Source organism: Saccopteryx bilineata, chromosome 3 (assembly GCF_036850765.1).
Source record: "Saccopteryx bilineata isolate mSacBil1 chromosome 3, mSacBil1_pri_phased_curated, whole genome shotgun sequence".
NCBI lineage: Eukaryota > Metazoa > Chordata > Mammalia > Chiroptera > Emballonuridae > Saccopteryx > Saccopteryx bilineata.
The window spans coordinates 70,961,047-70,977,573 of record NC_089492.1 but is presented as its reverse complement, the minus strand read 5'-3'; the positions used below and the strand labels follow the sequence as shown (position 1 = coordinate 70,977,573).

General features: G+C 42.3%; 1 protein-coding gene across 8 annotated transcripts in view; it reads left to right on the top strand.

The window, feature by feature from the left end:
* Positions 1-219: 219 nt before the first annotated feature.
* Positions 220-16,527, top strand: part of STAU2 (staufen double-stranded RNA binding protein 2) — a 312,186-nt gene continuing 295,878 nt past the window's right edge. For 3 of the 8 annotated variants that reach the window (XM_066266329.1, XM_066266327.1, XM_066266325.1), the window contains exons 1-2: positions 726-851; positions 7,915-7,980. Coding sequence is in view for 2 of the 8 variants with exons in the window: in XM_066266331.1 (XP_066122428.1) it covers positions 7,963-7,980 (18 nt within the window). In the remaining 6 variants the exon portion in view is untranslated. Of the gene's footprint in view, positions 294-708; positions 852-7,914; positions 7,981-16,527 lie in introns of those variants that run through there. The other 5 variants (XM_066266331.1, XM_066266328.1, XM_066266330.1 and 2 more) reach the window with 5 other exon arrangements.

Genomic DNA, 16,527 nt, shown 5'->3' with positions numbered 1-16,527 from the left:
TTTTTGGTTCCAAGGATTTCTTTTTTATGTGACTAAGTACTTTTTTTTTTTTTTTTGTCAAGGATGTTTGGCCACCCTGCCTGTCTCGGCGAGCAGGTGATTACGGATCACTGGTGTTTCCTGGTCGAGATAGCGGCACTAATCCCCCTACCCTCCTCCACGCCCCTCCTCCCCCTAGCCTGGGAAGGTGCAAGGTCCGCTAAAACGTGCATCGCACAGCTGCGGCTGGAGAGACGCAGAATGGTCGCGCGTCCCCAGCAGAGCAGACGGGGCAGCCGCAGAGCCTGGGGCAGGTACAGGCAGGGAATCCGGGCGCAGTCTGCCGTCTAGAAAGAGCAGAGGGTCCACCGGGTGGGGGAGGCGGCCTCTGAACGAAAGCCCGTGTGGAGCTGGCTGCCCAAGGCCCACCCTTTGCAGCTGAGGCTGCGGGGAGCCGGGCTGGAAGCAGAGGACTGCGCATAGGGTGCGCTCCCCATGCACTTGCCGCCTGTTCCCAAGGTCCCGGGAAAGGCCCTCGATCTGTGGGCCCAGCCAGCTGGCAGCAGCACCACAGCACTTGGGCGGCTGCCGCCGTGGCGAAGCCCAGATGGCCGCTAGGGGGCGGGAGCAGCGCCGTGAACAATGGCCGCGCTCGGCTGCTGGCGGGCAGGGAGGGAGGGCGGGAGCGCGCCAGGGCGGGGGCGCGCTGCGCGGACCCGGGAGGGCGCGGCGGGAGCGCTGGGGAGGCAGGCGGAGGCTGGGGGCGGGGAGCCAGAGGGGTGGAAGCCGGCGGCAGCGGCGGCCGAGCGGGGTCAGTTCTCTGGAGTGTTTGCCAATGTTGGAGCTGACCGCAAAGTATCCCTGGCCAGAAGGTAAAATACCCGGGTTCAGGGGGCCCCAGGTGGCCCACTTCCGCCTCGCAAGCGGAGGAGAGAGAGGGTGCTGGGGAGCCCTGCAGTCCACCTCGTGCTGCGAGCCCCCAGGAGCCTCGGAGGAGCCTCGGGCCCCTTCGTGGCTGCCCCTCCCCCGCGCTTCCCCCCTACCCAGGCTCACTCCTGGCTGGAGGGGGAGGGGAGGTCCTGCGGGTTAGGATAGCCAGGGAGGGGGCGAATGAATGGGGGGGGGGGCGTGTAGAGAGGGTGGGATGACACAGGTGTCGGAAGGGAGGAGCTGGGAGGAGGCTAGGAGGTTGGCACCAGTGGGACTCTGGGGGTGCGGGGACATGGGGAGGGGGAGGCGGGAACCCTACGGAGGGCGCTGGAAGGTGGGGTGGTGAGGGCCGGGTAGGAACAGCGGGAAGAGGGACGGTGGGTGCGACACAACGAAGTGGGGGAGAGGGAGAGGAGGGAAAAGGAGGGGAAGGCCTGGGGGGCGGGTCCCCACGGTGAGGAGCTCAGCGGAGTGGAGCGGAGGGGAGGGGAGATAAGCTGGAGAGGAAGGGAGGTGAGGGCAGGCTCACAGGGGAGTGGGTCTGGGGGAGCGGGGGTCAGGGGAGCTCCGGGGTGGGGATGGCTATTTCTGTATAATGGGCAAGTGGTAAAGACGTAAGACGCTGAAACGGTAGGTGGGGCCGAGGGGACAAAATAGAACCTATGACAGGCAAGTTCTGCTGTGGCTCTTACGAACCACTACCGAGGTGGCTCGGCTTAAAGGGGTAGTTGGCAGTTAGTGACCTTGCCGGGGTGAAGGGAGTTGGGCGAAGAGACAAAGATCAGTTACAGAATCCTCTGTGGGAGGGCAGCACCGCCAGTCCCTCCCGGGAGAGCCGGGGTTGAGGGGTGGGGGTTCTGCAGAGACAATCCGGAGCTTAGGGAGGGGGGCGGGGATAATGGCCTCAGGGTTCTGAAAGTCCCTGCAAATTTGCAGAATTTTGCATTTGTGAATCATTTTCTTTGGAAAGGATCACGCAGAGGTTAGGAACTACTTGGGTAGGGAAGGACCATTCAATTAGGAGAATGTACTGAAGGGTTTTAAGGTGCGTGGTTCCTGCGGAAAGGAGAGAGATGCTCCTTTAAAGGTATTTCCCTGTTAGCTGAAAACCTTTATTTTTAATGTTTGTTTTCACAATTTTGGTGCACTTTTGCCAAACAATATATTACTTCTCTTCTGATGCATTTTTACGTTTTATTCTTACCGTGGTGAACACTTGAAATTAAAATTGTGATGGACAGGCAGAATAGTAGTAATCTTGTGGGAGAAAAGATTGCAGCGTTTGTCCTGGAGGATATTTCTTGCCTGTCCTTGCTCTTAAGGTGGTTCAAATATATTTTTAATTGATCTGCAGTGGGAACAAGAATTCTTATTTAATAAAACCGTCAAAACCAAGACATTCTGCATCTTGATTGTTTTCTGATAGGACAGATTTTTTATTTTTCAGTTTGTCTGTATTTTGCTGCAAATAAGATCACATATCACTTGAATTAGATATCTGCTGCATTTTGTAGCAGGCCTGTGTTAAATTTTTGAAGCACTCAGGCCAAACTATGGAATGTGTATGCTTTTTTCTTTTCCTGCTATGATTTCAACTCAAGTCCCCATTGCTACATTTCATTACATGGCATTCTTGTTTGAAATTTATTCCTAAGTGATCATTAGTTGACAGTTTCTTCACAAAGCATTAATTTTTTTTCCTTAAAAACTCTTGTGTTGTAAAATGTTGTATAATCCAAATATGTATTATTGACTTCAGATAGAATGCCGTGTAATTTCTAAGTTTCAACTTTTTATTTGGAAATAGAATTAGAATAGTACAAAGAACACTCATGTAGTCTTTACTCAGATTTACTTGTTACTGTTTTTCCCATTTATCACTTGATCTTTCTATGACACATGTATAGTATTATTTTCCTGGACCATCAGGGTAAGTGTCATCCATCACAGCTCTTTACTCCTAAATACCCAGCATGGAAAACCATAAAACTTGTACATTTTAACTTATTTAGCTTGCCTGGAATTTTAGCTTATTTAATAGCTTGCCTAGGCATGCTTGGTCTGGTTTTCAGCAAAGGTAAGGATATCAAAAATATCTAAGATGGTCATCAGGCTTTTTAGTATGTAATAACACAGAAAGTGAGGTTGGGTGGTTTTTCTGTTTTAGGGTCACATTCTGGAAGATGTAATTGGCATATATATATGTATATATATATATGTAAATATATATATTTATATTAGTAGCTAATCTCTTCACTCCTGTTACTTTGTCTTCTCTGTGCTGAGAACTGATTATTTATGTGTACAATCATAAAGAGAGAAAAATTTAGATATTGTAAAATTGAATTGGTTAATATTTGACTGAGTAGAGATATGTAATGTATGATCAAATCATGTAGATATATTGTCTCTTCTTAACACTAAAGAAAATATTAGATGAGTTTCTAGACTCTATAATAATTATAATTTTTATATGTATAATTATTTGATTTTGAATAAATCCCCAAAGTTCCTTAGAGCAATCTTGACATTATGTTGTCCTAGTGGTTATGCCCTTTGCGAAAGGAAAAATTTTAAGAAGTTTAATCTTTTTTTTTTAAGAGAGAGATAGAGGCAGGCAGGGAGAGATGAGAAGCATCAACTTGAAGTTATGTCTCTTTTTTTAGTTGTTCATTGTTTGTTTCTGATATGTACCTTGACGAGGGGCACAAGCTGAGCCAGTGACCCCTTGCTCAAGTCAGGGACCTTGGGCTCAAGCCAGCAACCATGGGAACATATCTGTGATACTGCACTCAAGCCAGTAACCCTGTACTCAGGCTGGCAAGCCTGCACTCAAGCTGGATGAGCCCGCACTCCAGCTGGAGACCTCTGGTTGTCAGACCTGGGACCTCAGCATCCCAGGTCGACGCTGTATCCACTGTGCTGCTACTGCTGGTCAGGCTAGTCTTTATTTATAATTAAATGTATAATGAAGAGAAGAAGCCTTTAAACCAGACCATATTGGGTTTTAATCCTAGCAATGGACTATGGGAAAGAAATGCCACTTCTAGAAAAAATGGGGATAACGCCTACATCCAAGGTGGTGTGGATGGAGTTAATGTAAAAATGGCAAAATATGGCACCTGGCATGTAAGATGGCTGTCTGGTAAATGTTACTTTCCTTGTCATCTGGGATGGTGGTATGTGAGTTTTTGGGGTTTTTTTTACAGGAAAAATTCAGAAAAATGTTCATGGAGTGAGACATCTATATACATAGAATTCTTCATAGGCCATTAGGACATATGTATAAAATTTGTATTAATTTTTTTTAACCTAAAAACCAGTTTTTTGGGGGATGACTACTCTTAAAAAGAAATGAAAATGAAAAACATTTTAAACACTTTTTTAAGGACCCCCATGAGTTTTTTAGAGTAAGGAGCTTTGAGTTGATACTTAGTTTTGTAGTAGTTTGGAGCCTAAGAATGGGATTAGTACATCTTTTTGCTTTCCATATTGTCAGACAGAGACATTGAAGGGTAGATTGCGGGATGGCTGCTGATATAAAATTTCATTGATAAGTATTTAATTGTTGAGGGTTTTACAGATTTATGGCCAGCTTCCAGCTTATTAGATGGGCCAGATGTAATTCGTAGCAAGAGCAGTGAGTTACATCAGCAGTGCATGTTAGATACATGCTGGGCTTCTAAGTCCTCATGGGCAGCACGTGTTCTCCAGTGAGCAGTGCCCTCTCTTCCCTCTCTGCCCTCTCACCATAAGCCACCAGCCTGTTTTCAGTTAGTAGCCGGAATCTGGAACTGCGCATTCTAATGTTCCTGACTGGGAATCACCGTAGGGCACCTTTGGGGCATGTGAATAGGTTTCTCTGAAGGTACTTAGCTGTAATTGGAATGAACTGTAGCTGGAAACTTTTTTGACAGAGGAGGGAGAGGTGGATTTTATGAAGCCATAGGCAGTGTAAAATTGCTCTGCATTTTATTGCTAGGCCTTAATATTTTATCCAATTGTTTTAAATGTAGGACAGGAGAGCAGGCCTGTCTTTACAGAAGAAATGAAGTGTTAAAGGACGTGCCACTGGGCATTCTGAATTTCCACAGTATCGTTGTGAATTACAAATTTTATATTGTTGTAAATCTCTTATAACTTGTTTGTGAAAAAGAGTAGGTTCAGAACATTACCCTGTTACCTCACAGAGTGCTGTGATAGATACTAGTTTCATATTTTAATTTATACAGATCTCTATTTTGTAGTTGTGGAGAAAAGAATTATAGAATATTTAAAACTAATGGTCAGTATTAAGCAAATAGGTGCTTTTACTTTTTTTCTTCATAAAACTAACTTTTTATATCCCAAGATGAGAACTTTAGAAGATATACCCCTGTATCTTACTGTGCCTCTTTCTTGGATTCGGCCATCAGTTGCACCAAACTAATACTGAAGAAACATATGCAGGTCTAGAGATAATCATTTGTAACTTCTAAAGGTTTCCATTAAATAAAAACAAAATGGAATTTCTCAGATTTGTTGAGTGCTTACTAAATAACATTAAATTCTGGGCAATAAGAACACTAAATTAATGAGATACTTTTGGTAGTTTGTTTATGTTTAACTTCCAAATGAATTATTTCCAGTTAAAAAATGAAAAGTGGGTGGGTTTGTATTTGTAGGTATAGTTAGTATATTTTAATATCATTTAACTAATGCTACATCTTTTAATGATTTCATCTTTTGAATAAAATATACATGTTTACATTTTACAATTTACCACTTTCCAATTCTAACAGTGTTCATTTGTTCATGTTGAACAGGGAATTAATTCTTTTTTGGCCAACCTAAATATGTTCATTAATACCTAAAGCACCATAGGATTACAGAATTTTAGAGTTGAACTGCACTGTTTTATTTATGGTTCAGTAGCAAACAATCCCAGAAATTGAGGGATTAAAACAAAAAACATTCATTTTCTCAGAAATCTGGGTACAGTTTATCTGGGTGCCTGGTGCTCAGGCTCTCTTATGAGGTTGCAGATAATCTGTCATTGGGGCTGTAGTCTCATCTGAAAGCTCACCTGGGGGGTGGTCTGCTTCCAAGCTTGTCACGTGGCTCTTGGCAGGATTTCAGCTCTTGAGGGATACTGGACTGAAAGCCCCAGTTTCTTTTGGACTGTTGCCTGGCAGCCTCCCTCAGTTCTTTGCCATGTGGGTCTACTTAAAGGGCAGCTCACAGTCTGGCTCCCCTCAGAGCAGACAGTGAGAGAAGCAGAGCAGGTGACGCCTGAGGTGGAAGGTGTGTCTTTTCATAACCCAATCTTGGAAGTGGTATCTCATTATTTCTGCTGCTTTCCATTTGTTAGAGGCTGCCAACTACCAGGACTTTAGTTTACTTTGTAATGATTTCAAGGTAAAAAAAAAAGTGTGAAAGAAAAAAGAACTCAAAGATTCACAAAGTAATTTGCCAAGGCTCAGAAGATAATCTCTTGAAGAGCTTGGACCACAGCTCAAATTCTCTGGCACTCAGGCCTTATGCTGTTTCTATAACACAAAATTCTCCTAGAAAATATAAAATTTGATACAGATGCTGAGGTCACTATTGTAAGAAATATATTAAAAACTTTCAGAGTCATTTAAAATTGACCCCAGTTGTCATCTTGAAAAAATGTTAACCATATGCACATACACACATGCACATTTATAATAGGCAAATGTGTGTGTGTGTGTTTGTGTATATGGTATATCTCTGTGTGTATGTATTTCATGAACCTTTGCTTCTGAGGGAAAGTTCAATATTAAAATTTTACATAGAAGTTTATCATAAGTTCTTAGATAACTTTTGCTGTATATCAAGACTGTGTAATTGCTTTTTTGATAATTTTGAGAGGGGGAACTGTGTACATGATTGATTTTTTTATTTAAACTTTTCTCATTAAAAGATCCTATGATCTATTTGTTTATAAATTTGGGCCTGACCAGACGGTTGTGCAGTGGATAGAGCATCGGACTGGGATGCAGAGGACCCAGGTTTGAGACCCCAAGGTCACTAGCTCGAGCAAGGGGTTACTCAGTCTGCTGAAGACCTGCGGTCAAGGCACATATGAGAAAGCAATCAATGAACAACTAAGGTGTTGCAACGCGCAACAAAAAAACTAATGATTGATGCTTCTCATCTCTCCATTCCCGTCTGTCTGTTCCTGTCTAACTCTCTCTCTCTGTCTCTGGAAAAAAAAAAAAAAAAGTAAATTTGGTGTTTCTTTGGTATCTTTTTTTAAGTTAAGTATACAAGAGATTTGTTTCACGGAAAGAAATACAACCATGGTAAGGTCAGACCCAGAAGGAAACCAGTTCAAATATGTGTAACACTGGGATGTGTGAGGATGGTGATTTTATATGAAATTTTAATGTGCGTGCTATTTTTATAATGATAATAAACATACCACAAACCAATCAATTCCTGTAGATAATCTTACTATGTGCTCTTTCTGGTCCCACCTAAGAGAATACATTGTACTGTAGTTTCAGGCTTAATTTATCTTATAGGGATGGAACAAAGCCTTTTAGAAACCTTATTGGAGTAAGGGGAATATATATTAAATGTTTATCCACGTATATATTAAATATAGGCGTGTCTATATTAAGTATCAACTTTTAGACTGTTTTATGTTTCACTTTTTCTGGAACTCTAGAACCAGGGAGTCTTTGCTCAAGCTCGTTCTGTTCTGTCCAGTTTGGTAGCCATTGGCCACATGTGGTTATTTACATTTCAGTTCATGTTAAAAAAAATTAAAAATTTGCTTTCTTGGTTGCATTAGCCACATTTCAAGTGCTCAGTAGCCATATGGCGTTAGTGGCTACTAGATCGGACAACACCTATTTATTATAATAGAAAGTTCTATACTGATTTAAGGTCTGCTCCATTTCACATTTGATTTTGATCAAGGACGTGTGTTTCAAGTACTAATCATTGAAATCACCAATTAAGTTGAACTTTATTTTTTTCATTTTCATTTTCCAGTTTTTGAAGCCGTGAGGGATACAGCAGTTCGATCAATATTGTTTTAACATGCTTCAAATCAATCAGGTGAGTTTGTGTTGAGGCCTGTTCTACTAATACGGTGCTTGGGTTCTAAATTGTGGAACGTTTATAGTACTCAGCTTTTCTATAACCATAATGCGACTACCACTTCATAGAGCAGTTGCATGCTATATATTCTCTATAGGAGACTGCGGGCAGGCAGTTTAAGGATGATATCGATCATCTTCAGTGGTGGTGACTTCCAGGAGCTTTGAGGGTGCAGAGCAGGGCTGTTGGTTCTTTTTGATGTCACATCCTGCCAGGACTTGCTGGTGTGCTCAGACTGCTTACAGTCACAACCTACCTTCAGTAGGTGGCAGTTCTGAAGACTTTCTAATGAAATGAAGCATTTCTAGTGACAGATCCTGTGAAGAAGTCATATCGGCGTGTTAAAAAAGGCCCCTTTTGGGGGGCACTGAGAAAGGCTAGAAGGAAGCGCTCTGCTAAATGAATTGTAGCATAAAATGCCTTAGAGTCACTGAAAGAAATATGTTTCTTAGGTCTTTGCATTTCTCCAAGAATCTTAATCTTTCCCTTCCTGAACAAATTGAGGGCATTGTATTATAACTTTAATATTAGAAAATACTTTCTTTTGTTTCATGTTTGCAAATCAAGAAAGAAGTTTCATTTGATCACAAGAAGTAATTTTTTTGTGCACATCACTATGCACAGTGGTGTGGTTTGAGGAAGTAATATGTGTCTCCGCCTCACCAAACCCCTGATCCAGTTTACCTTGCCTAAGACGTCTCCAGTTCCTCTGCATCGCACACCATCTCTAGTGACATAGGCTCATTCCTGGTCTAGACTGCTTTTCTGAGCTCCACAGTCACGTAGCAGTTACCAACTTGATCTCTTCACTTGGATGTCTTTATATATCTTAGATTTAACATGTGCCCGGAAAACAATCTAAGTGTTTCAGTTACCCCAGGCTGTTTCTTTCTTTTTTTTTCTTTACAGGGACAGAGAGAGAGAGTCAGAGAGAGGGATAGATAGGGACAGACAGACAGGAATGGAGAGAGATGAGAAGCATCAGTCATCAGTTTTTTTGTTGCGACACCTTAGTTGTTCATTGATTGCTTTCTCATATGTGCCTTAACTGCGGGCCTTCAGCAGACTGAGAAACCCCTTGCTTGAGCCAGCGACCTTGGGTCTAAGCTGGTGAGCATTTCTTTTTTTTTTTAAATTTTATTTTGCTCAAGCCAGATGAGCCCGTGCTCAAGCTGGCAACCTCAGGGTCTCGAACCTGGGTCCTCGGCATCCCAATCCAACACTTTATCCACTGCGCCACCGCCTGGTCGGGCCACCCCAGACCGTTTCAGTTCCTAGATTGGGCAAGGTCATTCCAGCCGTGGGGGCTCTGCACAGGTTACCCCTGCCTGGACCTTTTTCATATCCCTGTGCTTGGCTCACTTGGCAGGACTTGCATTTGTTCTCATAGCGCCCTGCCCGCCCTTTTAGTTAATGACATCCTGACATTTTCATGATATTTAAATATGTAATTTTCTGTTTCATGTCTGATACACTTATATATATGGTTAGCCAAATGCTTCATGAAGGCGGTGACCTGGCTTGTTTACTCTTGGATCCCCAGGTCCTAGAATATATTCTTGTTGTGGATAATTTTAATGTATTTGCAGACTGAGTAGATGAATGGTGCTAGGGTTGTTGCATAAACAAGGGAGACCTGCATTCTTTTCAACAATAATTACCTAATTGCATTGTCAGTTTTGGTATTATATGATGCTTACTTTACACAAATGCCATTAATGTAAAATCGTTCCTTATGCAGTGTTGTTCTTCGCTTTTCTCCTTGCGCTAGAAAATTTTCTTGTGTAACAAACATTGCTTTTGTCAGAGATATCACTAATCTGGGTTTAAAGGCATCTCAGACTTGTACTGTGCACAGTAGTGCTTCCTGCACCTTCACAGTGGCTGTGAATTCCTACAGGGTGTGTTCACGGAGCCGCGTGAGCTGTGATGTGCAGACTATGCTGGCCGTCAGACGTTGCCTCTAAATGATGGCATGAATACCTGCCATTAATTATATGGGTCCAGTTGGAATAATTTGTATTATATTCTACTGCACACAGATGGAAATGATCATTTTATGCCAGTCAACATCACTGAAAATTATAGTTTATAGACGAGTCTTACTCAAGATTTACTAACTGTCTGTGCTGCTGGTCGTATTGAATTGGGTATTGGGAACAATTCCTAAGCAGCATGGCCGTGGGCAGGTCCCTGAGCTTTGGCTGAAAATTGTCCACAGTGCCTGCAGAGAGACATCCTCTGCTGTATAGAGATGTGTTTGTAGACTCACTTCAGGACCCTGTCTTGTTATTGACTAAGTTTTATCCCTCGAGATGTTCAAGTCTGAGGGGGAAAGTTAACCTAATTTGGATAATAGAAGTTATAAAGAACACTGTCTCTTCAGCCAAACCTAGAGTCATATTGAATCCTTCCACTTCTGAGTGATGTTCATGCATGCTCATTTTCATGGTGACTGTTGTCCCTTTGGAGTGACGGTTCTCAGGCTAAATATGATGAAAGGCAAGTAAAGCTGACACTCTGCTTGAAGCAGTTTAGGTTTTTACTAAGTGATTTGCAACACTTTTATGATGAATACTACATTTTTATTTGGGAGGTCATTTTGTTGTCTTAACACGCCTGACTAGTGCTAACACATTTTTCCATGTCTGTTCCTGGAATGAATGAAAACTTAGGCTACTGAATATTGAGTTATTTGATTAAAAAAAATTAATCCTGACTGACATTATTATTCTTAGGCAGCTGGGGAATGTTCATGCTCTGGTGGAATAATGGCATTTCTGCCTTTTAGCTCTGCTCCTCAGTTCTACTTCTGTCTTTTAGGAAAGTGTGTTGTTATCCATGTTCAACTCTGTATAGAATGATTAGGTGATACAAATAAGCAAAAAAAAAAAAAAAAAAAAAAAAAAAAAAAAAAAGGAATCAGAAATAATTCCACTATTCTTTTACAGAGATAATTATTGCCAATATTTTGGGGTATACTTCTAGATATTTTTCTACACTGGTATATTTTTGTGTGAATAAATATGTTATTTTTAAAAAACTGAGATTATACAACACCTAATATTCTGTAGTGACTTAATAATTATAATTTGGAAGTACTAAATTCGTTGGACAGATGCTATATTATAGTCTATGCCATGGTGAGTTTTTTAATTTAACTTACATCTGTGGTCCTGTGTCTATTATTTTCTTGTCATTAATTAATAGAAATTGAAATTCTAGTCAATAGGGTATATAAATTTTAAAGCTATTTAATGCATAAATACCAAAAATACAAAATTATATCTATTAGAATTTTATTAGAATGCCTGTCCTTGACAAATAATGTCCTTGACAAATTTTCATTGTTGGCCAATCTGTTTAACAAAAAGTATGATTTAATTTGTGTTCCTATGAGTTGCTTATTTTGGTTCTTTTGGTTTTGTCTTTTGTGAATTGCTTATATGTGTCCATTGGTATCCTTTTATTTTTCTTTGTAAATAAAATTCTTTTGATTACACACCCTTGCAAATATTCTGAGCTGGTATTATAATCATTGCTTCATATATTTATTTTACTCCTTATTTAATAAATAACTCATGGAAACCTATGTTTGGAGTGGTTTTCACCATTCTCCCTAATGAGTAATCGTGAGCCCCCAGGGAGCGGAACCTCATCTCCACGTGAAGCAGTAGCTAATGTAAACTAAGAAGGCACATGTGCTGTGAAATAATATGTTAAAATGAGTAGCTGACGTAGGGCGCATTTTTGGGGATTAGCTGGTGACGTACACTTGACAGAGAGCAGTGTGTCCTGAGGGGTTGGCAAGGCTGTACTAGGCAGCTGTAGCATTGGGAGGGCCCAGAGCAGTGGGTCAGAAGAGATCTAATAAAAAAAAGCTAAAAGTTAAAAAAAAGTAAATAAAAGAGGTCTGAGTGGTTTCTTTGAAGAGGCTTGGTAGTAGGTGATGAGAACACAGACTGAAGAGGGAGCCTGCGGGCCTCCTCTGGAATGGGAGGGCAGGGTCTCAGTGCCTGGCTGCAGAGGGTGCAGGTGCAGCTCGAGGAGAGTAAAGCTCCACAGTGCAGACAGGAGAGTGTCCGTCCCTTACAAGCCCCAGGAAACGGGTCTAGAGTGTGAGGGATAGTGAAACCTCCTCGCAGGTTTCTTGTTAGGAGTAATTGAGGTGACAGCGGCTAAGTCCTTTGTGTCCGTCCTGGGATATTGCTGCTGCAATGAGTATAAGTGAGTATGTGTGTCACTGTTGCCATTGCTGGCTGGCTCTGGAGACTGATGAGAAAGGCAGACATGTAGGCTGGTCTGGGGGAATGAAGCACTTGAGGCCTTCTCCAAGACCAGGTCAGCCATGTGGGCCCTCCTTTGCCTTTGCCTTTGCCTTTGCCTTTGCCTTTGCCTTTGCCTTTGCCTTTGCCTTTGCCTTTGCCTTTGCCTTTGCCTTTGCCTTTGCCTTTGCCTTTGCCTTTGCCTTTGCCTTTGCCTTTGCCTTTGCCTTTGCCTTTGCCTTTGCCTTTGCCTTTGCCTTTGCCTTTGCCTTTCCTTTCCTTTCTTCTTTTTCTGACGGAGACAGAGAGAAAGAGAGAGGGACAGATAGGAAGGGGAGAGAGATGAGAAGCATCAATTCTTCGTTGTGGCACTTTAGTTGTTCATGGATTGGTTTCTCATATGTGCCTTGACTGAGCATGGAGGGGTGGGGAGGAGGAGCTACAGCAGACCAAGTGACCCCTTGCTCAAGCCGGCGACCTTGGGCTCAAGCCTTGCTCAGACCAGATGAGCCCGCGCTCAAGCTGGCGACCTCGGGGTTTTGAACCTGGGTCCTCCGCATCCCAGTCTGACGCTCTATCCACTGCACCACTGCCTGGTCAGGCCCTCCTTCTCTTTCTTGACAAAGACCCCAGGAGCGTGATTGTTTTCTCTTAAAACCTGCTGCTACTCACCCTTAGTTATTTTTCTCCAAGTCTGGTTGTGGGGTAAGACCTACAGTCTGCTCCTGTCTCCTGAAGCCAGAGGATGCAGTCTGCAGTTAGAGGACTGAGAAGGTAGTAACAGTTCTGGGAGCCCTTGGCTGCCATATGATGAATGGCTCACTGGAGTGGCTGCGCAGGGAGGAACCGGCCTCCAGCCTACAGTGTGGGACCGAGCCGTCTCTGAAGTGGATCTCAGCCCTTGCCAGGCTCCCAGCCCTGTACTCCTGGCCCACTGACATTGACTGCAGCCTCATGATAGATCCTGAGCCAGAGCCTCCCAGCTGGACTGCTCCCTGACTGCCGAGCCCAGGAAGCTTGTTAGGGGTAATTTGTTATGCAGCAGTAGCTTATACACTTCCTTTGTAAACAGCTTGAGAACATATAAATATGTAAACAGTGGTTTTTAGACATTGGGTGACAGGTGTCATAGTCTGGTGACTGTGATCCCTGAGAGTGCACATGTTTATAGGAGAGCCTAGAGGTTGTTTACAGGCTCTAGTGCCTGGGAGGGGCCAGAGCAGAGGCCAGTCTTGTTTTTTTTTATTTTTATTTTTTTTATTTTTTTTTATTGATTTTTTAATTGATTTTTAGAGAGAGGGGAGAGAGAGAGAAGGGGGAGGAGCAGGAAGCATCAACTCCCATATGTGCCTTGACCAGGCAAGCCCAGGGTTTCGAACCGGCAACCTCAGTGTTCCAGGTCGACGCTTTATCCCACTGCGCCACCACAGGTCAGGCCGAGGCCAGTCTTGTTGAGATAGGGACACATACAGTTTGAGGAGACTAAGGTGGTTAGAATTGCAGAGTACTAGGGAGAAGGAAGTGTCACGGACAGGTATATTGAGTATTTGTTAAAGTAGAGAGAACAGTTAAGCATGTAGGCATTCTGGACACCTGCAGAGTCGCCTCTAGTCTTCGGCTGAATTTTTTTTTTTTAATTTTTTTTAAATTTTATTTATTCATTTTAGAGAGGAGAGAGAAAGGGAGAAAGAGAGACAGAGAGGGAGAGAGACAGAGAGAGAAGGTGGGGAGGAGCTAGAAGCATCAACTCCCATATGTGCCTTGACCAGGCAAGCCCAGGGTTTCGAACCGGTGACCTCAGCATTTCCAGGTCGATGCTTTATCCACTGCGCCACCACAGGTCAGGCCTGAATTTTTATCTGTAGAGGTGACAGGGAGTACTCAAAGCCAGGGAAAGAACTGCTGGAGAACAATAAGGTAACAATTCCCAGAGCTCACAGAACGCTGCGAAAGCAGTGGGAAATATATGGCAATAAACACATAAAGCCGTGATTTCTAACCTTGTTCATCTTTTGGTATACATAAACTACTAAAATTCTGTGGCACACCAAAAAATAGATTTTTTTTTTTTGCCAATTGGACAATAAAATAGGGACAATTTTGATGTACAAAAAAAATAATAATAATTACCCTTTTTGCTCCAAAGTGACTTTTTAAAAAAAATCAGATGCATATACCTGTATATAAGGATTTCTAGTACCAGAATTAACCAATCAGATACAACTTTATTATGCAACATGACTAATAAAATACAACTCTATTATATGACCTATATATTTATGGTTCGAGACAGGGCATTCACATAGGGTAGCTATTGTTGTGTTTATTGTTGTTATTTTTTAATTTGACAATCTAAGAGAAAAGAGGTCAGTACCCCTGACTCAATGGTCAGGTACTGTATATTTTAAAAATTCTGCAGCACAGCAGTTGAAAGTCACTGACATAAAGGAGGAAGAAAGATCTCAAACAAATAACTTTTCAACTTAAGGAAACTAGAAAAGAAGAGCTGATTAAATCTAACATAACAAAGGAAGGAAATAGTAAATATGGAAATGGTGATAACAAGACAGAGAATAGGAAACGATATAGAGAGTCAATGAAACCACAAGTTGGTTCTTTGAAAAGATCAATGAAATTGACAAACTTTTAGCTAAGGCTGGCAAAAGAAAAAATAAGCAAAAATGCAAATAACTAACATCAGAAATGGCAGTGGAGACATTGATACTGACCTTAAAGAATAAATATAGGAAAAAAATGTATAACCTACATGAAGGGCAAATTCCTACAAATACATATTATCAAAACTGACTCAAGAAGAGATGGAAAATATGAATAGATCAAATAGAAGAAGACTCCCAAACAGAAGTCCAGGAGCAGATGGCTTCAATGGCAAATTCTACCAAACATTTAAAGAAGAATTAACACCAATCCTTCTCAAACTCTTAAAAATAAAATAAGAAAGGAGAGAATACTAACTTATTCTGAGACCAGCATTTCTCTGATACCAAAGCCAAAGACCATGAGGAAAAAAAAAGAAAAAAAAGATTTTCGTATACTACTTGCAGTTTTGTGATTGGCTTATTTTATTCAGCATAATGTCTTCAAGATTTGTCCATGCCATAGCTTGTGTCAGAATTTTGTTTTTAATGCTGAGTAAATGTCGATTTTATGTATATACCACATTTGGTGTAGGCATTCATCCATTGGTGGACAGTTGGGTTGCTTCCACCTTGGCCATTGTGAATAATGCTGCTCTGAATGTGGGAATGCTAGTATCTGTCCAGGTTTCTGCTCTCAGTTATTCAGGTTATATACTCAGAAGTTAAATTGCTGAATGTTATGGTAATTCTGTGTTTAATTACTATTTTTCTTAGTGGCTGCGCTTTTTCACATTCCCACTAATAATGGACAAGGGCTCTGACTCACCACACTCTCACCAATACTTATTTTCTGTATGAAGTGGCATCTCATTGTGGTTTTGATTTGCATTTCTGTGAATTAATGATGTTGAGTTTATTTTCATATGCTTATTGGCGATTTGTATGTTATCTTTGAAGAAATGTCTATTTAAGTTCATTGCACATTTTTTGATTGGTATTTTTTGTTATTTTTGAGATGTAAAGGTTTTTTTTTTTAAATAATTTTATTTTTTTAATGGGGCAACATCAATAAATCAGGATACATATATTCAAAGATAACATGTCCAGGTTATCTTGTCGTTCAGTTATGTTGCATACCCATCACCCAAAGTCAGATTGTCCTCTGTCACCTTCTATCTAGTTTTCTTTGTGCCCTTCCCCTTCCCTCTTTCCCTCTCCCTCTCCCGCCCCCCCCCCCCGTAACCACCACACTCTTTTTTTAATTTATTTTATTTTTTTTATATTTTTCTGAAGCTGGAAACAGGGAGAGACAGACAGACTCCCGCATGCGCCCGACCGGGATCCACCCGGCACGCCCACCAGGGGCGCCGCTCTGCCCACAAGGGGGCGATGCTCTGCCCCTCCGGGGCATTGCTCTGCTGCGACCAGAGCCACTCTAGTGCCTGGGGCAGAGGCCAAGGAGCCATCCCCAGCGCCCGGGCCATCTTTGCTCCAATGGAGCCTTGGCTGCGGGAGGGGAAGAGAGAGACAGAGAGGAAGGAGGGGGTGGAGGGTGGAGAAGCAAATGGGCGCTTCGCCTATGTGCCCTGGTTGGGAATCGAACCCGGGTCCCCCGCACGCCAGGCCGACGCTCTACCGCT